This window comes from Anolis sagrei, chromosome 2, assembly GCF_037176765.1.
Source record: "Anolis sagrei isolate rAnoSag1 chromosome 2, rAnoSag1.mat, whole genome shotgun sequence".
In the NCBI taxonomy this organism is placed as follows: Eukaryota; Metazoa; Chordata; class Lepidosauria; order Squamata; family Dactyloidae; genus Anolis; species Anolis sagrei.
The window spans coordinates 260,165,345-260,189,220 of record NC_090022.1 but is presented as its reverse complement, the minus strand read 5'-3'; the positions used below and the strand labels follow the sequence as shown (position 1 = coordinate 260,189,220).

General features: G+C 42.4%; 1 protein-coding gene across 2 annotated transcripts in view; it reads left to right on the top strand.

The window, feature by feature from the left end:
- VCAN (versican) overlaps positions 1 to 23,876 on the top strand; it is a 152,131-nt gene that overhangs the window by 1,436 nt on the left and 126,819 nt on the right. For both annotated transcript variants that reach the window (XM_060761736.2, XM_060761735.2), the window contains exon 2: positions 21,658 to 21,724. In XM_060761736.2, coding sequence (XP_060617719.2) covers positions 21,664 to 21,724 — 61 coding nt within the window. In that variant the 5' untranslated portion in view covers positions 21,658 to 21,663. The remainder of the gene's footprint in view (positions 1 to 21,657; positions 21,725 to 23,876) is intronic.

Below are 23,876 nucleotides of genomic sequence, written 5' to 3'. Positions count from 1 at the left end.
TTAACTGGTCTCAGGGAACCTTTCCATCTTCGTTTCTCCTTTGCCATCCCTTCCAGCCTCTTTCTCTCTTTCTTTCCCTTTGCCTAAGACTACTAATGTGGGACTTTGAACGGGCGGGGAAAGCTCAAATGAAGAAAGCCGGCGCGATGCAAACCGCTTTGGTACAGGCTTCTGGTTGAAAACTTTCGAAAAGGCGCCGGAGATCTTTCTCGTTGCGCCTCTTCATTCATTCACTTTGCTTCCCGTCTCTAGCTCGAGTTTTGAGAAACAGACTCGGAAAAGTTGCCGGGAGAGATTTCTGGCTTAGATTGAAAGAATAATTGAAAGAGAGAGAGAGAGAGAAAGCCTACTTGCTCAAACCCCACTCTCTCAAACATGAGGTTTGAAAGAGGAGTCGGGGAGGATTGGAAAAAGCTTTGTGGGAAAGTTGCCGGGAGAGTTCTCTGGCTTGGATGGGGGAAAGACGCACATCTGCACACCCGCAAGCAGCCTGACCTACTGATCCAGATTGCAAAAGGCTTCCTTCCCCAAAAGTCCGTCCAAAGCGGAGCGAAGACTTGGAAAGATGGGGGGGGGGGAGGGAATGGGGTGGGTGTGGCGCTGGAGGAGAAGCAGGGGGCGGAGAGCCATTGGGGAGAAAGAAAGGAAGAAAGAGTTGTGGGGTGTTTCTCTCTCTGTGTGTGTGTTTGGGATTGGAGCAAAGGAAGTCTTTGCTCCACTCTAAAATCATAACAGTAAAACGACACTCAAACTCAAGACAGGAAAGAATCAGGAACAGCTAATCACCTCTCAACAAAGGATTCCCCCAGGCAGTAACAAACCACTCCAAAAAACTGCCAGGCCATCAAATGCTAATCAAGGTGGCCAACTGAAACATTCACACCTATCTCCAACAGACAAGAGTTTTTTCTCCCGCCCTGGACATTCCACAGATATAGAAATCCAACTTTCCTAGTTTCCAACATATCCCTCAACCTCTGAGGATGCCTGCCATAGAGGCAGGCGAAACGTCAGGAGAGAATGCTTCTAGAACATGGCCATATTGCCCGAAAAACCTACAACAACCCCGCCACGAAAGCCTTCTTGTTTTGTCTGCTTCCACCGGCCTTGGGAAGAGGGGGAGTGGGTGTGTTTTTTGCCAAGTGGGATCCTTTCCTTTCGACGCGTCTGCCTCTTTCTGGAGTTTTGTGGCAGCCAAGGGGATTTCTGCCTGGCGGGGCGGGGAGAAACCGGGAGACAACGTCTCAAGGCAAGGAGAGATGGGAAACTTCACCAGGATCCAAAGTGTCCGAAGACATGCCGCGGGAAAAGTCGAGGTTCTCGTCCTCAGCTGTGCAAGGCACCGCTTTCCTCCAGCACAGCTGTTTTCTTTTTAGACAGACCTCCCCTCCCTCCGAAGCCACACTATAGAATGGTGTCTAACGCCACTTTCATAGCCACAGGCTTTTGCTATGGGACTCTGGGCCCCTCCAAAGTATCCCCCTTTTTCAGAGGAAGACCTGGATTCCTCGATTTCGGGCTCCTGGCCAAGAGATGCCCCGAGACGGGCAGTGCGCGCTCTCAGCCAGGACTGAGCCCGAAATCGAGGAATCCGGCGGTTTGGGATGGAATCGGGGCGCCCCCTACTGGGCAAGCAGCGTGGAAAGAAAAGTTCACTCAGGCAAGGAAGATGCCTCCATTGGTCAGGATCACCCCCCTCCCCCATTGGAGAAGGAGGGGGGGGGGAAGGCAATAACACTAGGGAAGAGCTTCCATATTGTCACATTAATGCAGTTTGAAATCAGTCAATGTGATGAAATCCTGGGAGTTGTGTTTTGATGAGTTCTGCCTTTTCTACCCCAAACTCCTCATGCCTCCTCAAACTAGGGTTCCTAAGATTGCAATCCCAAATACGCATGCACCCTAGTAAGTTGGGTCCTTCTCCCCTCCCTTTCTACTTCCATTTTCCTCTCTTTGTGTCTGAAATGAGGGCCCAGGTTTTCTGACCAAGAAGGAATCTCTCTTTCTGGATGTGATCACATGAAGACAGTTAGTGAGAAAGTCACTTCAGGCAGTAGAAATTGAGGCTATACTGGGTTGCTGTGAGTTTTCCGGGCTGTATGGCCATGTTCCAAAAGCATTCTCTCCTGACGTTTTGCCCACATCTATGGCAGGCAACTTCTGAGGTTGAGGGGTCTGTTGGAAACCAAGCAAGTGAGATTAACATATCTGTGGAATGTCCATGTTGGGAGAAAGAACTCTTGCCTGCTTGAGGCAGTTGTTAATGTTGTAGTTTGGCCTTGATTAACATTTAATTGCCTTGCAGCTTCAAAGCCTAGCTGGTTGCTGCCCGTGGGATCCTTTGTTGGGAGGTGTATTCTGGCCCTGATTGATTCTTGTCTGGAATTCCCCTGCTTGTTGGGTATTCCTCTTTATCTACTGTCCTGATTTTACAGAAATGCTGGACCACTCTAACAACTAGCATGTCAGACTAGACAGAGAAGCCATTGAAATCCACAAGCATGTGGACAATTTCAACAAGAAGGAAAAAACCATGAAAATGAACAAAATCTGGCTATCAGTATTTTTTAAAAACTCTAAAATCAGGACAGCTGCAACATTTACACCTGTCTCAAGCAGTCTTTCTCCCACTCTGGATATGCCACAGATATATAAACCCCACTTGCCTAGTTTCCAACAGACCTCACAACCTTTGAGGATGCCTGCCATAGATGTGGGTGAAACATCAGGAGAGAATGCTTCTGGAACATGACCATACAGCCCAGAAAACTCACAACAACCCAGTGATTGCAGCCACGAAAGCCTTAGATAACACATTGAGGCTATACTGATGGTGGAAGCTGCTCCAGACATTTGTCCTGAGCCTGTATACCAAGCATGGGCAAACTTCCTGCCCTCCAAGTGTTTTGGACTTCCAAAATCCCAGCCAATTTACCAGCTGTTAGGAATTGTGGGAGTTGAAGGGCCAAGTTTGCCCATGCCTGCTCTATACAGTGCACAAAGTTATTAGGGGTGTTTAGGTCAACTCTGACTTATGGCAATCCTACTCTAGGGTTGTCTTTGTGAGATTTGTTCAAAACTGGTTTGACTTTGCATTTCTTTGAGAAAGTGAGAGATGCCAAGGTCATCTAGGGGTCTCCATAGCTCAGCAAAAATTCAAACTGTGGTCTCATGAAAAGTCCTAGAGCCACTCAAATCTCCACACCAAGCTGGGTCCCATTTCTTTTAAACCTGCTGTGGTTGGATTTTTTTTTTTTGTATCAGGAGTGACTTGAGAAACTGCAAGTCTCTTCTGCTGTGAGAGAATTGGCTGTTTGCAAGGACGTTGCCCAGGGGATATCTGGATGTTTTACCATCCTGTGGGAGGCTTCTCTCATGTACCCACATGAGAAGCTGGAGCTGACAGACAGGAGCTCACCCCACTCCCCAGATTCGAATGGCCGACCTTTTGGTCAGCAGTCCTGCCAGCATAAGGGTTTAACCCACTGCACCACCTTTTCCTTCAGAAATATTGTGCTCCTTTGCTTGGTTGATATGGCAGACTTGGTTTGTTAGCAGTGAAGAGCATATCATTTGTTGTAGAATGCTTTTGAACAGCTGTCCAAACTTGTACTGGATACATAGAAGCTCACAATGTGAAAAGGATAATGAGCCATTTTTAATTTCACTCTACTCATGCAAAGATACTTAAGAGCAGAAGAATGCTGCTGACCTTGGGGAGGCCCAGTTGCCAGGTGAAAAGTCTAAGCGGCTGAGGGGGGAAATGAAAGGGACTGAGGCTGTTAGGAATGGTGGGAGTTGAAGTCCAAAACACCTGGAGGGATCAAGTTGGGGCCCATGCCTGGTGTAGATGCATCTTGAAGCGTCCTGCTCTGCTCGAACTGCTGCTGGAGCTGGCTCTGCTCCTGTCTCCAAGGCAGGTTTCCTTGCAGAGAGAGAGAGAGAGAGAGAGAGAGAGAGAGAGAGAAAAGCCCCTTCCCCTTTTCTTTCCAGCAGCATCTCGGATGGTGGCGAGGGCGGACGTGCGCCCACTCTCGTGCCTTCCTCTGTGTGTCAGAAGGACCATAAGTAGAGGAAGCGGGTGGAGAACTCCTTTTCTGTTACCTTTGGAGGTCCCTCCCCGTTCTTGGGCGGCTCCTGGGCTCACCTCTCCGCCCGCCACGAAGCTCCGAAGGGATTTCTTCCAAGGGCTTCGGATCCATCCTGTCCCCGCCCCCTGCCTCCCTCCCTCCTCCTCTCCTGTTTCCCACTCCTTCCTTTTCCCGGCGGGGAGATGAGGCAGAGGAAGCCAGAGCCTGGGAGGTCTTCTTCTCGGGGCGCCACGTGGAGCGGAGGGTTCAGCCCAGCGGCGCAAAGGCTTCTTTGTCCTTCCTCGTCTTGGGGTGTGAAGCATTGCCGGGCGCCTATTGTTGAGCTCCCAGAGAGACCAAGAAGGGCGAGGGGAGCGAGGGATTGAGAGAATGAGGCTGGAAGGCGTGGAGATAGATCCCAAAGGAAGAAGGAAGGATTTGCTTTGCCACCCCAAGGCCACAGCGATGGAGGCGGGAAGGGTTTGCACGAGTGCAAGTTGGCTTGTTGCTTTGATAGCAAGGGAGCCATTAAACACTGCAGCAGGACCCCGCCTTACTTTGGGCAGAATGAGGCAGCTGCCTCAGGTGACAAATGCTTGAGGAGGGGGAGACCTGGTTCTCCCTCTTTAGTCATAGAATCATAGAGTTGGAAGAGACCTCGTGCAGGCATGTAGCGGGGGGGGGGGGGGCTTGAGGGCCCCCCCCCGAAATTCTCATGGTGGTTCTCGAAAAGGCCTTACTGGTGCATTATTTAAACTGTTATGTTTATTCATATCATGATCTGATCACCATACTCAATATATCCCATATGCATGGGGGTATTGGGGTAACGATACAAAAGGTTTGCTAGGGTAGACCCTCTTTCACTCAGGCTCAGCCCCCCCCAAAACTCACCCCCCTGAAACCCCCCTGAAAATTTTTTAGCCCCCCCCCCCCCAAACGAAATCCTGGCTACAGGCCTGCTCGTGGGCCATCTAGTCCAACCCCATTCTGCCAAGCAGCAGGAAAATTGCAATCAAAGCACTCCCGACAGAAGGCCACTCAGCCTGTTTTTTCTCTTCTCTCCTTTCATGAGAGATTTGAGAAACTGCAAGTCGCTTTTGGTGTGAGAATAGGCTGTCTGCCAGGATGTTGCCCAGGGAATGCCCTGATGTTTTGAAGTTTTACCATCCTTGTAGGAGGCTTCTCTCATGTCCCCATATGAGGAGCTGGAGCTGACAGAGGGAGCTCATCTGCACTCTTCCCAGATTCGAACCTCCAACTTGTCCGTCATCAGTACAGCTGAACACTAGGGTTTAACCCACTGCGTCACCGCGGGCTTTGTTTAAAAGCCCTAAAAAAAGGAGCCTCCACCACACTTGGGGGCAGAGAGTTCCACTGTTGAACAGCTCCTACTGTCAGGAAGTTCTTCCTAATGTTCAGGTGGAATCTCTTTTCCTATGGTTTGAAGCCACTGCTCCCCATCCTAGTCTCCAGGACAGCAGAAAACAAGCCTGCTGCCTCATCCTTATGACTCCCCCTCACATATTTATACAGGGCCATCATGTCTTCTCTCAGCCTTTTCTTCTGCAAGCCAAATCCTCCTTTCATTCCCCTCGGTTGGAGGACAGAGCAGTGAGTCATGAGTCCTGGCCCTAAACTGCACTTCTGCGTTGTGAAAGATGCTATCCTATGACCAATCTTGAAGTTAAATTCATTTGGCAGTCCAGTCAAAATGTGGGCCAAGCCTATGATGCAGCCAAAGAGGGTAATGAGCATGGGCCCATGCATGATTCAGAGAAGCTCCAGTGGTGTCCAAGGGGTCGGCCTGAGTCATTTTGTTGCCTGAGGTGGAGCAGTGAATGGCTCCTGCCTGCTCAGTTGAAGCACATTGCACCCAACACTGAGCCAAGTGATTTTGGTGGCTGAGGCAGAATAATCCCAGAAGCACCTCTCCTCACTGTCTTGCCAACAGAAATCCCATACCAGTTCATGAAATTAAACCACTCGCAATTAGCCGTCCCATTTATGGCAACCCAAACAACTGTTTGAGACTGTTGCCTCACTCTATCTCATGGAGGGGCTAATTCTGGATAGGTTCCTTAAGCATTTGCAACATTTACCAGAACCAATTAGTTTGTCTCAATTGAAGGGTTCAGAAGGTCCCAGTCCCTGAGACTTTCATGGGAGAGAGTCAGAAACTTATTTCACAAGCATGAGGCAGACAAAACATGTCTTAGGTAAGACTAAATAAGTTCTGCTGACTCAGAGCAGGGGACATGTCTGGGGTAGTATCCTGTTTTCCAGAGTAGCCACCCAGATGCTTCTGTGAAGACAAGATGTAAAGGTAGATTCATAGAATCAGAGAGTAGGAGGATACCACAAGGACCATCCAAGCTAACCCCCTGCTATGCAGGAAAAGACAATTAAAAAGCACCTGGAGTTATTCATCCACACTGCCTGGTATATAGAGATATACTGCCACTGTGCCTGGGGTTTTGTCTCACTAGCATGACTAATTTCCATGGATGGATGTTTCCATGATGAATTTGTCTAACTCTTTAGACAACTGTTTAGCAATTTCAAGGGGTGACAAAGAAGTCATCCTTGCTTTGAAAAATGCATGCTGTGAGACACAGGGCTCTCTAAGAATAATATTTATGTAAGAAATCACTGCAAAATTCCTATTTTTGTTATTGAAGGCCAACATGGAAACCTTTTGTGACAAATGGTTTTAAAGCATTTTGTTCTCAAGATGTTTTGGTCCAACTCCAAGAAGCCTCAGCCAACAGAGTCAATAAACAAATTTTGGGAGACAGAGGCTCCAAACACACAGAGAAACAAATTTTGAGAGCCATTGGTCGTGACCAAAGAACAAGGGTATGGCAAATTTGTTGCTCACATGCAAGAGCATTTGGGACTTCTTTTGCTAAGAACATTAATTCCTGTCTACTAGAGACTTAGGGTCTGCAAGCAACTATACTAGAGCACATCCTATGGCATCCCCACTTACCAGGAGATTCTTATTGATATTCCCAGGATTTCCAGTAGGTACTGCTTCCATCACTCATACATATAATTCTTAACTCTAGTTCCTTAAATTCAGGATTCTGAAGGATTATGTCATGGCTTGTGTATCACTGTTTTTGGCAAGTAATTTTGGTGCTTCCAGGGAACTGGCATCAGTAGGTGAATTTACAGTGGTTTAACTTTTGCGTATGCAATTTCAATTCATTTTTTGTTACTGTGGAAATTGGAAAATCTCTGCCAACTACACAGTGTCCAAATCCACTCTCCTAACTCATATTTTCTCGTCTGTGACCTTCCAAACCTGACCACTTTTGAGTTTATGGAGAGTTGAGGAAGCAGTAGACATAAATCCAATGATCTTCTTATATAGCTCATTTGGTTCCATTCTTGAGTCCTCTAGATGTTTGGGACTCCCAGAAATCCTAGCCAGCTTGGTCAACTGTCAGGAATTCTGGGACCTTATATGCAAACCGTGGAGGACCAAGCATTGGGAACTACTTCTATAGCTGAATGCAGAGCAATGCCGCTATTTGCAGGGAGTTTCAGAGAACCAATGAAAGTCCCTGCAGATGCTTGCTGTTGTGTATCCAGTGATACAATAAATAAATAAATAAATAAATAAATAAGTGGATGTTCATTGGGTTGTGGCACATCTGGTTGGGAGTCAGCTGCATTAAATCATTACTGACCGAAAGGTCATGAGTTCAAAGCCAGCCTGGGTCGGAGTAAGCTCCCGACCATTTGTCTAGCTTGCTGTTGACCTTTGCAGGCCGAAAAAAAAGTTGCATCTGTTGGGTAGGAAATTTAGGTGCTGCTTATGCAGAGAGGCTAATTTAACTTATTTACGATTCCATAAACATCTCCAGCAGTGTGCAAAAGAATGAGGAAGTACTCCATCTGTGTCACAAGTGATGGTGAAGTGACAGCTCCCCCAGTGGCTGGAATTCAATCATACCCTCATAAAGCTGGAAAGTTAAATAGCCTCTGTGTGTCTGTCTATATATGTTGTGTGACTATGGCAATGAATGTTTGCCATGTAAATGTGCATTGTGATCTGCCCTGAGTCCCCTGTGTGGTGAGAAAGGCAGAATATAAATACTGTAAATAAATAAATACATAAATACATAAATTAATAATATGCTACCCTCCCTGCTCCCTATGGACAAGGAAATGGTTGGGTTTGAGGCTGCTGCAAAAATGTGGAGTTTAGGGGAGGTTGGACAGGATAGTATCATGACTACATCTCAGAAGTGGTCTTCTAGTGCAAGATCTTAATAATACTGTTAAAATGTACATTAGCAAGAGAAAGCACAGTTAGCATCGCATCGTTTATGCCCCAGCAGACCCGCCTCTCTTTCCTCTGAGTTCTCCCATGCAGATGGTGACTTTGGAAATAGATTAGATCCCATCATTAGCATGGATTTATCATTATGCTTTCAAAGTCTTAGTCTGAAAACATCAGGAGGCCAATAAACTCTCTGAAATGGGCCAGAGTGCAAGAGCAAATATGACCAGGGTTGACACTGATGCACTGACTCTGGTAATCTCTTGCTAAAAGAGATGTCAGACTGGTAATTCAAATGGAGTTTGCAATTTTCTTAAGTCTGCTGAATATCATTGATGGATGGGTAGCAACTAGCAATGATTTAATTCTTAAGGTAAGAGTGGCAATGTGTAGCCTCCAAGGTTTTGTCGGACTGCAACTTCATTGCACTTAACCAGGATGGTTGATCGTGATGGATATAGAAAGACAAGTTCACTAAGAATTGGAGGATCACAGTAGTTTATAGAATCAGAGAGTTGAAAGCTACCACAAGGGCCACCTACCATGCAGACAGGCAGCTAAAGCACTTCTGAGAGATAATTCAACCTTTGTTTAAAGACCACGAATGAAGCAGATATCATCATTTTCCAAGGAAGTTGTTTAGGTCATTATATTGTTGAATAACCCTTACTGTCAGGAAGTTTTTCCTAAACTTCAAGAGGAATCTCCTTTCTTGCAGCTTAATTCTATGAGATTGTGTCCTTGTTTTTGGAGCAGCAGCAAACATTTTTTTCTACCTAACTTATCTTTAGTTATTTAAAAATGGTCATCATTTCATCTATCGGGTTCTTTCTGCTAGCCAGTGTTTCTCAACCTGGGGGTTGGGACTCCTGGGGGGGGGGGGAGTCATAAGGGGGTTTGGGAGCGGGATCACCAAAGACCATCAGAAAACATATAGGAACCCTTTTGGCAGAGAAGGCTAAAGATCTCTCTGCCTGTCCTTCTCTTCCTTCTCTTCCATTTTGGAAACAGATAGTGAATTATCCCACCAAAAGCCATCCTCTGCTGTGATTGGCTGGCTTCTCAACTGGCCTCTCAGCCAAAGGGAGGGCTGTTTTGCCAAGCAGGGGGGACAGAGCAGGCATGCTTGACGTATAGCAGTGTGATACACATGTGTGGGTGAGAGAGAGAGAGAGAAGTGGGAGGTAGGCTCGCACCAGCGAGTCCCTTCAAGGCATGGGGGTTCTGTGTGGGAAGTTTGGCCCAATCCTGTCATTATTGGGGTTCAGAATGCTCTTTGATCATAGGTGAACTATACATTCCAGGAACTTCAACTCTCAAATGTCAAGGTCTATTTTCCCCAACTCCACCAGTGTTCAAATTTGGGTATATTGAGTATTCATGCCACGTTTGGTCCAGATCCATCATAGTTTGAGTCCACAGTGCTCTCAGGATGTAGGTGAACTACAAATCCAAAACCCAAAGTCAATCCCCACCAAACCTTTCCAGTATTTTTGTTGGTCATGGGAGTTCTGTGTGCCAAGTTTGGTTCATTTCCATTGGTGGTGGAGTTCAGAATGCTCTTTGATTGTAGGTTAACTATAAATCCCAGCAACTACAACTCCCAAATGTCAAAATCAATCCCCCCACCCAAACCCCACCGGTATTCACATTTGGGCAAATAGGGTATTTGTGCCAAATTTGGTCCAGTGAATGAAAATACTTCCTGCATATTTGATATTTACATTATGATTCACAACAGTAGCAAAATTACAGTTATAAAGTAGCAATGAAAATAATTTTGTGGTCACCACAACATGAGGAAGTGTATTAAGGGGTCGCGGCATTAGAAAGGTTGAGAAACACTGCTCCAAGGTAAACATGCCCATACCCAGTTCATTAACCTGATCTTCAGATAGCTAGAAGTCTAATCCTGGTTTTAAAGAAGGGATATTTGAAATAATGTTAAAGAGTGCAGAGGGGTCCTAAGAATTGTTTAAAAAATGAATTGTCATGTTTTTGTGGGAGAAGGGTGTCGGGCTTGTCAGGCTGCATTTAGCCCACTTCAGTACAAAATAATATTCTAGTTTCAGGAAAGGAGATTTGAAATTGTTGCTGAAGATCTTAACTTTTACTATTTCTGTGTAACCCTTTGAACACATAATATACCTGTAATATGAAGTAGAATGTCTAGTATTTGACACAGAACTAAGCACATGGACCCATAATACTAATAATCAAGATGATGTAGGCATTGAGAGTCTTGGAATGAGACTATATAGACCCAGGTTCAACCACAAACCATGAAATGCACTGGATAATATGCTCATTCTCAGGCTACCCCACAACATTGTTGCAAGAATAAGTGGGAAGGAGGAGAGCCAGGTTTATAACCTTGATGATATTGCAGGAAAGGTGTGATAAAAACACATTAGCAACGAATGCGCTGCTCCTACTAATGCATAGTTAAGTATTTAGGTAGATATCTCTCTTTATGTGACTATTTACAATGCAAACTACAATGCATTTATTTGTGTACACTGTGAATATTCAGTGGCTGAGTTGGGTATGGATCACTCTATAACATAAATATTAAAATTTCTGCATTGCTGGTTTTCAAAAAGGACACAAACTGCTTTGTCAAAAGGAAGGAGAATTTACTTTCCTCCAGAGATCCAAGTCCATTGCATAACAGGCATCTAATGCTTCCAAGTGTGGATTATATGCAAGCTTGTTTGAAAGTCCACAGCAGGCAAAAGAGCAATCAAATGTAATGGCTCTAAACACATAGGCTGTCAGAGCCTAATAAGAGATGCATGCAGTGGGAAATCCCCTGGGGTTAATTTATTCCACCTGGTATGGCCATTATCTGATCTTTTGTGTCTCAGCTGATAAGAACTTGGGTTGTGAATGGCAGAGGAGAAGGGACAGGATATTAAACCAGTTTCCCTTCAAATAACAGTCCTTTGCATTTGACAAATCTTTTGATAGTTGATATCTGCCTAGAGAGGGGGTATTTATTTCCAATTTGCAGCATTGGCTGAGAAATGGCTCCAGACTGACAGTAAAAAATTAAGCACAATGAACAATAAGACACTCAATTACAATTAATTAATTTAACACAAATATCCCCCACCACCAAAACCACATATCCAACAGGTGATATACAATGTAACTTAACACCAAGCTAGAAAAGTACCGTTTTAAAATCTATTCCTTACAAAGAGTTAAATCCAATGATATTCTACAAGGGGAAAATAATTTCCATAACAAAACTGCTATTTACCCAAAAATAAAATAAATGGTGGTCAATTCTTATTTTGCAGAAGGGAATGCTCTATGCTTAAGGGCTGTGAGATGACAGTCTGTGGTTTAAAGTGTTTTCTGCATAATCATAAGGAGGACAATAGAGGGTTTTAATTTGCTCATTAACAATTACAACATGGATGTCAGAGTTAACAGATATACAATTCACCTGGTCAGTCTTCCCCATTTCAGTGAGATCAATTTGGAAATGTTACTTTTGTGGACTCTTAGGCCACAAAATGTGGAGGCAGTGACAGACTTTGTATGTCTAGGCACAAAGATTACTGTAGACACAGACTGTAGCCAGGAAATCAGAAGACGTTTACTTCTTGGGAGGAGAGCGGTGACCAATTTCGATAAAATAGTGAAGAGTAGAGACATCACACTGGCAACGAAGATCCGCATAGTTAAAGCAAAATAGTATTCCCTGTGGTAACCTATGGATGTGAGAGCTGGACCATAAGGAAGGCTGGGGGAAGGAAGATAGAGGCTTTTGAACTGTTGTGCTGGAGGAAAATTCTGAGAGTACCTTGGACCCAAGAAGATCAAACCAGTCCATACTCCAAGAAATAATACCTAGCTGCTCACTGGAGAGAAGGATATTAGAGGCAAAGATGAAGTACTTTGGCCACATAATGAGAAGATAGGAAAGCATGGAGAAGATAATGATGCTAGGGAAAAAGGAAGGAAAAAAGGAAGAGGGTCTGACCAAGGGCAGTATGGATGGATGGTATCCTTGCAGTGACTGGCTTGACCTTGAAGGAGCTGGGGGTGGTGATGTCCAACAGGGGGCTCTGGCATGGGCTGGTTCATGAGGTCACAAAGAGTCGGAAGTGGCTTAATGAATAAACAACAATAACAAGGCCCCTTTCACACAGCTGAATAAAATTCTACATCTGCTTTGAACAGGAATATATGACAGTGTGGACTCAGATAACCCAGTTTAAAGCAGATATTGTGATGATTTTCTGCCTTGATATTCAGTTTAAATGGCTGTGTGAAAGGGCCCTGAGAGTTCAAACAAGTAACTTTCCAAGCTCTGGGTGAGATTTATTATATTTCTACTTACACCACAGCAATTGGGTTGTAGCCAGGTAAGACTGAAAGACATCAGATTGAATCCCTGTAGAGTTGCTCCTAGTTGTTATAGATGTTACAAAGTAAAATAGATTAATGGTCCTGTACAGCAACATCTACTGTTACTTTTTAAGATTCACAATCCTCATTCCAACATTTGGCTATCCTGTTCAGTTGCAGAAATCCTTACATTGTATTTATCTAGGAAAAAAGCCAATAAATTAAGAAACATTAAAATTTATAAGTTTAGCCAAAAAAAGCCTCCAGTGGTATGACCACACTAGCAATTATGCATATGTCTAAGTTTTTAAGGCATCTGAACATTTGAAATTTAGTTGAAGTTTGTACCATCAGAGCTATGCCAAAGGATTAGACATATTAACACCTGTTTTCAGACTCACATCACAGAAAAATTAAACCCAGCCATTCAATTGGGAATATCACTTCTGTCCCACAGGGTATAATCTTGTATGGTCCAACATAATGTAAGCTATAGCTGACCATTCACTGACTCCTGAACCTCTTGTAAATTTGTTGCATGCCCCTAGCCATTCTCTTACTGGTGAGATTCCCCCCCCCCCCCGAGAATAATCTTAGATCCAGACAGGAAATTATTACATTCTCTGATATCATCAAGGAATCTCAGTGGATGCCTTTGAAACTGGCTGGTGACATAGTAGATGCTTCTCTGATCTCCCAGTCTTTGTCACCAGACATAGATTGGTGGGGCCGAGGTTTCAGTGACTCTGTTTTAAGTTGAGGAAGACTTTGAGTGATGTATGAAGAGCAATCTCACATACAACAAACACAGTCATGAAATTGACTTAGCATCTGTATATGGCACTAACAGGATGTCAGTCTTAGTCTGCTATTTCAACTATATCTGTGCCTATGGCGCAGTCAATTGGTTTTAGTTTTCTCCTTTGTGCAAATGTTGTTGATTCTCTAAAATTAACATTGATTAAATGAGTCTACTCTAGTTAGAACTAGCAATTTAGGGCGATGACCTTGGAACACAGGTGGCATGTTTTACTTACAATGCTCTAGAATAAGTGTTGATAGCCACATATTTGAATCAATTTAAATAACAGTGGAATACAAACCCAATGACAACCCTACTATTATATTATAACCTGACAGAACTTGACCATGCTCATGCTTTTTCACTTTAATCAAGCATCTTAATAACCGACAGCTCTGAGCCCTTGACAGACTGCCAAATGTGGTTGGTAGACTGTGCTTGGTTTTGAACTTCTATGAAATTTTCCTAATAAGAAAATATCAGGCTATGGGAAACCTACTTTCATGGACTGCCTCCAAGTACCAGGATGTCACGTCTAGCATAGCTAGTTGACATATATGCCAGTGGATTCTAGTATTTGTAAATTAGAAAAGTAACATTCCTAAACTTTGAGAAATTCTATATGGTATGAAAAGAACAGGAAGGATCAATGTATTCCTATTCTGCTTTGGTAAGAACTCACCTGGAATATTGTGTCCAGTTCTGGGCATCACAATTCAAAAAAGATATTGGTAATCTAGAATGTGTCCAGAGAAAGATGACCAAAATGATCAAAGGTTTGGAAATGAAGTCCTACGAGAAATGGCTTAGGGAGCTGGGAATGTTTAGCTTGGAGAAAAGAAGGCTGAGAGGGAACATGATAGCCTTGTTTAAATATTTGAAAGGATGTCACATTGAGAAAGGGACATGCTTGTATTTGCTGCTCTGGAGACCAAGACACGGAGCAGTATATTCAAATTTCAGGAAAAGAGATTCCACCTAAACATTAGGAAGAACCTCCTGACAGTAAGAGCTATTCTGCAGAGGCGTATGTTGCCTCAGTGTGTGTGAAGTCTCCTCTGGAGATTTTAAGCAGAGGCTGGATGGCAATCTGACATGGCTGCTTTGATTGTGTGTTCCTGCATGACGGGTTCCCATGTGGTCTCGTCTAATCTATATATGATTCTAAACTTGGGATTCATCATCTCAGTACCAGCATTCCATACAGAAAACTCAGGAAGTGATAATGAGTTAATCAAGAGACAGTGAGTAATTGTATGTAGTCCAAGTTAACCAACTGTGAGCAACAGAGCAATTAATCAACTGGCAGTAACATTGTAAAACTGGCAAAGTTAATTAAATGGAGGTTGGAATATTTAAGCAGTGCGATTTATAATGATGCTAATCAGTGTTAAGCAATTAGCGGTCCATCAGATTCTCTAAAAAGACTGCATATGAGTGATAATGATGTAATAATGGGAACAAGTGTATGACTTGGTGAGTGCATTAATTTCCAGTATAATTTATTAACTGATCAGGTCACAAAGTGTTTCCTTTGGATGTACTGTAGGTGTGGCACCTGTGAATCTCCATATATTGCTGAGTTGTCCAGCTTCTGTCACCATTGGTTGATGTGTATTGCAGCCAACAAAATCTTGAGAACTGTAGTTAGGCTATGCCTGATCTATTACCAATGGTCCATAATGCCAATATCAAGACCTTTCAGCTTCTCCCAAAGCAAAGAAGAACTTGTTAGGGTAGAAGTCTACGTGAGCTTGAAGAATCTGCTTCAGATCACATTTTCTGCAATTTGTGGGGCTTGAACCATCACAAACAAACAGTTAACAGAAAGGTGAAATACTCAGTGAGGGATTAAAGAACAAAAATGCAGCTACTGCATTTCACTTCTTCACTCCCCTACTTACTCTCCTGAAGGCAGGTATAATGAAGGCAGTTGTCAGTTTCACCTAAAATCCAAGAGCCATGACTTTGTATATTATGGGTCCTAGAACCTTTAGTTTGCATGGCTGAGGATCCAAGCTCTGCTTAGGCCTCTTGTACATTCACATAATAGACCTAAGGGTAAGATTTAATCATTACTTAAATCAGAAAGAACAACATCTGTCTGCCTATTATAAGGAGAATGAGATTAAAATCTCTCTAGATCCCTAGGCTAAAAATATACAGAAAGAAAGTTTCCTGCAGCTCTTTGATGGTTGCAAAGCAGAAGCAGGGCAACAAAACATTATTTTTTTCTTTTAGACAGTTGGATCTGACAAGCGGTATGTCAAACTAAGAATAGAATTTTCACTATTCTCTATTTTAATGGAGTATATTTCTGTTTATTTCTCACTGCCATTGGAGATAATCCCAGCTTTAACACATGTATTTCCGAGCATCTCCTGATTGCCTCAGGTTTTTATGTAACATTGACTGGGAAACTTCAGAACTATACAGATGCACATTTTAAAAACTTGTACATTAAAAAGGCATGTACTCAGCACTTATGCATTTTCAGCACCTCAACATGAAAATCCTTGTGAAGGTTCAAGACCATGAAATGGTTTCCTCTATCTCCCTTTTGCTTGGTGAAGATAATCAGATCCTAAAATGGGTATATGTTGGAGAAGGGGAGAAACATCCAAAAACCCAAACAGCCAGTTGGTCAACCTTATTTTGATCAGTTTCTTCCAAATGACCAAAACAGAAGTTGAATCAGTCCAAGCCTTTTCATTTTATTATTTTTTAAATACTCTGGCCATATTTGAGCTATAGTCTTAAAGAGCAACCTTTCCAAACTGAATCATTTTAATGGAGGGAAGTATTTGATAGTGTGTGTGTGTGTATACACACACACACACACACACACACACACTTTCCCCCCCATCTCTGTATTTTTTCCTCCTATTACCAAAGTTGGTTGGCTAAGAGCAAATGAGATTAATATAAACACACCCTGAATGATTAGACTTTTTGTAATATACATGAATATTTGGAGCTTTCATATGCTATAGCAGTGGTTCCTAATCTTTGGACCTCCAGGTGTTTTGGACTTCAACTTTCAGAAATCCCAGCTAGCTTACCAGCTGTTGGGAACTGTGGGAGCTGAAGTCCAACATACCCGAAGGCCCAAAAGTCGGGAACCACTGCACTATTGTCACCTTGAATAAAAATCTACAAGAAAGATGAGCTATAAATCCAATCACTCAATAAATCAGTGCAAATATGACTGATACTTTTCTTCAGCAAAACACATAGAGATATGCACTGTTACATTTATTTTAAAGTAATACTGATTTAAAACTTTGTCTTCCTTCAAGTTGGAGCAAGTAGTATAGATAATATATGCATCCTCTGAAAACAAAGGAAAGGGATTGTGATGGGGTTTGGGTAGACAGAGACTTTATGTAAAAATAGAAGTAAAATATTGAGTCAAGCAGGCTGCCATTTGGACAAGTTCTTCAGCTCATTTTACATGTAGGTTTGAGGGCACCTGGTTAAAAAAGAGAACTAAATATAGAATATTTGTTTCCTCAATTACAATTTGAAAACCAATGACTGTATATTGATATATAAGGATAGGTTTGGGTGCTAAAATTATGGATTTTGATATGACCCATAGATAAGTAAAACATCGAGACTCGTCATGGGGCTCCTTAGATCCATTTCATGGAGAAGCAAAAATGTCAGTGCTACCTCAGGTAGCAGGCTGTCCCAGACCATCACTGCCATTTCCTCACAACTCTACCTAAAAGAAATGCTGCCCCTCTACTCTCTCTAGCTTGCTTTTGCAAGACCTGGGCAGAAAAACAATGGTGATGGTAGCTCTTTCTTGCTTCACTGTCTTTCTTTCCAGAAGTTTGGTTGGGGTTTCCCCACCACCATGGTAGAGAGTAGCTTATTCCATCCTGAGAAAGACCAAAGGAAACATGCATCCCCCTTCTCTCTGTGGAAACCTGGAATGGCTGCTGATTTCTTGTCTTTGGTCTGCTTTCTCTAGTTCATCTCTGCTGCTTTGCCATTCTTGGTTCTCCATAGCTCACTTGTTTGCTTCCTTAGAGGGAATAAGACTGAGTGGGCCAGCTGCAGACAAAGGTAGCTGGATGGCAGAGAAGGGTCAGAGAAGTCAGTCCCTTTAGAAGTGGAAAAGGAGGAGGAGACAAACAGGTAGGCTGTGGACAACCTTGCATGGGAAAGCACCAAAGAGTATCAGAGGAGATCTTACTTTTAAAAATGGCTAGTGAAATCTCATTTCCCAGTGGTTAGGAGAATCCTTGTTGACACTAATAGGAGTTGTATTTGCCTTTTATTAGACAGATAGATGCTGGTGATAGTACAAAACCTCCATCATAAAGATTGAGAGGTGGGTTGTCTCCAACAGCAAGACCTTGTTTCCTATGACAGCTGTGATGCTGCTGCCACCGCTGCTCCCAGATAACCACTAACATGTTTGAAAGAGACAAGGAGAAAGAACCCCTGCTCTCAATATTAGATAGGCTGCAGTAAATAAGTACATTAATGTACATAGATACATGCTTACAGAAGAGTATTTTTCCATGGATGGTATCAATGATCTATGTGTTCATCTAATTTCACAGCACATTAACTGCCATGGCTCAATGCTATGGAAGCATTACAACTCTCATGATCTTGTAGCACTGAGCCATGACAGTTAAAGTAGTGTCAAACTGCATTAGTTCTACAGTATAGATTCATCCATAAATAGAGTTTGGACAGTATGGCTGCCTTATAGTAATTTGGTTAAGGTACTTACAAAAAGTATGAAGTTAGTATGTGAGTGATATGCCTAGACAATGAGAAATCTATGTTCCTCCCCAAGGATAATAGTATGTGTTTGTATATATATGTGTGTTTGTCTATTTGAATAAAAAAGGCCAATAAATTGTTTGCATGTTCTCCTAAACACAACACCTAATAGTGTTTCTTTATGCTAAATCAACTATACTGCTGTTGACTAATAGAGAGCCCAGGTAGCCAGAAGGTGATGGGAGGGATTGCCAAGCAGATACAATAATAGCTAACAAGTGGTGAAGAATTCCTAGTCTGAAGAGATAGAGGGCCTCATCATATGAAGCTTGGGCTCCATCCTAGGACACTTCCAGGACAGAGCACACCGGTGCCCATTACATGACACAGGGCTACTTCGAGTGGGGCTCTGTCCTGGAAGTATCCTAGGAGGGAACCCCGAGAACATGGGTGGCTGCTCATGTTCTCATTAGGTAAGTCTGTGACAGTGTTGGGAGGGGGTTGATTCAAGTGTCTTGAGGTGTGCTCTGCTGCCCCACAGATGCCCCTGCTGACCCTCGGCTTGAGGACTTCAATGCAATGAGGTTCCATGTCTGTTTCAGTGGCTCAGGGGGATGTTGTGGTGTTCTGGGGGGCATGGTAGGGTCTAAGAGGAGTTTAGTGGTTGCATGTGTTCAGCAGTTTTCACCTTTCCAATATCTGCCATAAATATTAGAACTTGGAAAACTAGTTTTCTAAGTTTTTCTATTAAAAGAAGCAGTATATAACAGCTATATTTTGCCCTGAAGCATTTTAATTCTGAGATTGCAAGCACACAACACAGTCACTAAAAATGGCAACTTTGTGTCATTTTCTTTCCATTCCACCTGTAACATTAGTCATACGTCTCACCATCCCTTTTCTCAACCAGAAACTGTCAATAATATGGAGATGGATGAGGAATATGTTAGGTAATTTTGAGAATGGTGAGACCTTGACACAATTTGGGCAGCAATCCAGCACTGAAAAACACATATAGTTTTGTTCTGAGATGAGTAATTGGGGTTTGGTTATTAGGAACCAGAAATCTATGCCTCTGAGTTGTGATTCTCCCAAATTTATTGCTGCATGATTTTTTAGACTAGAGGCCATCTGAGAAAGGGAGTTGTAGTCCATGATAACTCATGATATAATAAATCTGCTAGTTAAATGGGCCACACCATTCTTTGTGACTTTGAAACAGGCTAACAGGACAGTTGACCTATTTTCCCATCTATTGCAGTAGTCAAAGATTATAGTTGATATAAGCATTTTTCTCCAAAACAGGTGGTATTTTTATGGGCTCGATCACAAAATTTAAACAAAGAGGAAAAGCCCATTTATCCAAATAGTTCTAACATTCCAGAACTTCATGGTAAACCAAATATCACAATCTGGCAAATCCATGCAGAATCCAGGGAAAGTCATATAGTTTTTCCAGTAAGAAGGAATGCATTGGTGTTGACTCACAGAAACCTGGAGATAATATGAAAGATAATATGAAAGGTTGCTAATTGGTTTAACTTCTTAAAATCCAGTTTGAGGAAACAGAATTTATGAGAAATACAATTATGCAGCCCTAGGCCTTTGTTACTAGAATCAGGTTTGTAGACCTTCCTTAACTATCGCATAATTACTAATGCAACATAAACATGGGGCATATAGATTACATGTCATCTCTAACTTTAACCATATTATGATGAATATGAAAAGCATATTTGATCAGTGCTGTACTATCTGCTTTAAGAATATGAGGAGAGCCTTGATAGTTCAGACTGAAGAGCCATCAAAACTGTTGGGAAATTGAAAAATAGGTTGTGAGCATAGTACTTTTGCATTGCTGAATTGCAGTCAAGAAAAATAAATAGTTGAAACCCTATTTGTGTTTATATCATTGTCTTGCTTTGCTCATTTCACCTCATCCCTCCATTGTTTGTCTATGTTTGTTCCTTTCCTTGTCCTTTTCTGTTCCTCATAACCATTACTATGGGCCCTTTTCATTCTTATAAATTGTGTTGTTTGAAATGTGAAGGTTTGAAACCTAATATGTTCTTCTTGCAAATGTGGACCTCTATATACTGGAGTAGTGCTAGAAAACATTTCCTGGAGGGAGGCCTATGGGTTCTGTGTGTCATTGAAAATGTATCTGTTGTCCTTACCAGAAAGTAATGACAATAAAGTAACAGACCCGTGTGTTCAACTAGGTGCAGATGGATTGCTACTGGGTAACTGATTACATTACACTGTTACCAATTATAATAATGTTATCACAGATTCTTATAATTGGAAGGGACCATAAGGGCAACTATCAAATCCCTTGCCATGCAGAAATACACAATTAACATTCTCCTGAAAGATGCCCATCCAGCCTTTGTTTAAATACCTCCAAAGTTTAGAAGTTCATAAACATCTAAAGCAGCATTTATTAACTTAGGGGTCAGGACCCCTGGGGGGAGGGTTGCCAGGGGGTGTCAGAGAGGTTGCCAAAGACCATCAGAAAACAGTATTTTCTGTTGATCATGGAAGTTCTGTCTGGAAGTTTGGCCCAATTCTGTTGTTGTTGGCATTCAGGATGCTCTTTGATTGTAGGTGAACTATAAATCCCATCAAATACAACTCTCAAACATCAAGGTCTATTTTCCCCAAACTCCAACAGTGTTCATATTTGGGCATATTGAGCATTCATGCCAAGTTTGATCCAGATCTATTATTGTTTGAATCTACAGTGCTCTCTGGATTAGGTGAACTACAACTCCAAAACTCAAGGTGAATGCCCACCAAACCCTTCCAGTATTTTCTGTTGGTAATGGGAGTTCTGTGTGCCAGGTTTGGTTCAATTCCATCATTGCTAGAGTTTAGAATTCTCTTTGATTGTAGGTTAACTATAAATCCCAGCAATTACAACTCCCAAATGACAAAATCAATCCCCCAACCCAACCAGTATTCAAATTTGGGTGTATCAGGTATTTGTGCCAAATTTGATCCAGTGAATGAAAATACATCCTGCATATCAGATATTTACATTATGACTTATAACAGTAGCAAAATTACAGTTATGAAGTAGCAACGAAAATACTTTTATGGTTGGGAGTCACCACAACAGGATGAACTGTATTAAGGGATCATGGCATTGGGAAGGTTGAGAACCACTGATCTAAGGCAATTGGTTCCACCACAGAACACCTCTTACAGTTAAACAAAGGGCCTAAACATCCTAAAAATAGCAGATCCCATCAGAACTTTGAAGTAAATTAGGGGCAGCCCCGGCAAAACCATATCCTGTATTCCTTATCTTAGAATTACTTTACAATATTTACAATATTTACTTAAGCAATTTACTCACTTTGTGTTTTCATTATCTGTAGGTCAAGATGTTAAAAAACATCATATGGATGTGCTGGATCTTAGCAATAACATATGCATTCCACAAAGGTAAGTTGGGTTTAATTGGCTTTTGAAAGCACTGGAGAAGTTGTTCTGTTGATTTTTGGCAGTGGACATGCTAAGTGCTCTGAGAACTGTAGCTTGAGAGTTATAATTTTAATCCACAGTTCTCATTTTGGTCCTTTACTCAGATGGGAATTGAACAAAAATGAAGGCAAACCATTTTATATCACAAGGTTTGCCACAATTTGTTTTTGTTTGTTTGTTAGGTCTCCTGTGTGGCTTTAACATCTGCTTGACAATCAAGTGCATTGTTTGCTGTTTCCAATTTGCAATGATGGGAAAGATCAACATCAGTTAAATATCTCAGCTGTTAAAACAGGGGTGGGCAACTTTCTGAGGCCAAAATGCACACATAACCCTGCTGCATCTGGAAGGACTGCACCTCCACCCATACCTCCAATAAAAAACCACCCAAACAAAGTATTTTCATAATAGCTGGGAGCCACAGAAGCAATTTAATGGAGCGCCAGATCTACACAGTTTTCACATTTGGAAGTAACTGTACTTAAAACAGCTTTGTGGGGATGGAACTGAAAAAACTCCCCATCAGTCATGGAAAGTGGGTTTTTAAAAATGAGTTCTGCAGGGATGTTTGGCCATGGGTGCACTCTGGGCTTTTCTAGGAAGAACAGGCGACAACAGTAGTCTTTCAGGTTGTGTTCCATCTTAGGTAAAGTTAGCAAATAAGAGAGCACTCATGCTCAGCTAATTCAGCTTCACAACAGCACTTTCTTGTTGAATTATCACTTGTAGCAGTAGTACATCTGAATACTATCCTATGACATAAAAAGTTCCCTCTGCTGATTTTTGAATATTATGTGTATCACAGAGACTTGTTACCAGAAGGTCAGTTACTAAGTCTATTACAACCTGAATCATTGTTCAGTACAGCTCAAGTTATATTACAAAGTGCAATACTAGTTTCCTAATGGTACTGAACAATAGTGGATTAATAAGATCTTCTGGGGAGGCCCTGCTCTCTATCCCGCCTGCTTCACAGGTGCGGCTGGCGGGGACGAGAGACGGGGCCTTTTCTGTGGTGGCCCCTCGACTATGGAACGCCCTTCCCATGGAGGTAAGATCAGCCCCCTCGCTGATGGTGTTCTGAAGAAGATTAAAAACCTGGATGTTCGGACAGGCATTTGGTTAATTCGGTGCAATGAATGTGATGATTAAAGGATTGGTAATATGGACGACGAAACTGCATCACGATTTTAGTCAGGAGATGCATTGGATTGTTATTGATGTACCAATATTGTGTATTATGTTTTTATGGTTTTAAATTGTATACTGTTGACTATTGTATTTGGTATTTTGTTGTAAACCGTGTTGTCGCCAGCTAGGCTGAGAAACAGTGGTATACAAGTACAGTAAATAAATAAATAAATAATATAGTAATTAACTCAGAATACTTAGATGTGCTACCCTATACATTCAAAGACATAGCTCTGCTAGTCTGAATCAGGATGCAAAGAAATCCTGTAGCATCTTTGAAAGTAAGAGAGCAAAACAAGTTGGCAGCATAAGCTTTCATAGACTTAAGGGTGCATCTACACTGTAGAATGAACGCAGCTTGACACTCCTTTAGCTACCATGGCCCAGTGCTATGGAATCGTGGTAGGTACAAGATCTTTAGCTTTTCTTTCAAAGAGTGTGAGTGCCTCATAAAATTACAAATCTCAGGATTCCATAGCATTGAGACATGGCAGTTAAGTTGATGCCAAACTGCATTCATTCTACAATATAGATGCACCCTAAGATGCATGGAATGAAGCCCACACATGTGATGAAATAGACGTAGACTATGAAAGCTTATGCTATCAACATATTTCTCTCAGGACCACATCACATTGAGGTCCAGAAACGTCTTCTCTGTGCCTCTCAGGGCTGCTAGCCCACTGCCAGCACAGAGTCTCCTGGAGCCTACCACATGATGCAGGGCTACTTCTGGCAGGGTTCCATGAGAAGCAGAGCCCAGAGCAGTTCTGTGCATGCCTGACTCCTCATAGAAGAAACTGGGGAGAAATGGGAGGAAGCTGGGGACAGTGGGGAAATGTGGGAAAGGAACCCACAGCCACCGACGGTAAGGGGATGAAGCCTTATGTTGCCCCACAGTTTACCCTGCTTTCCCCCCGCT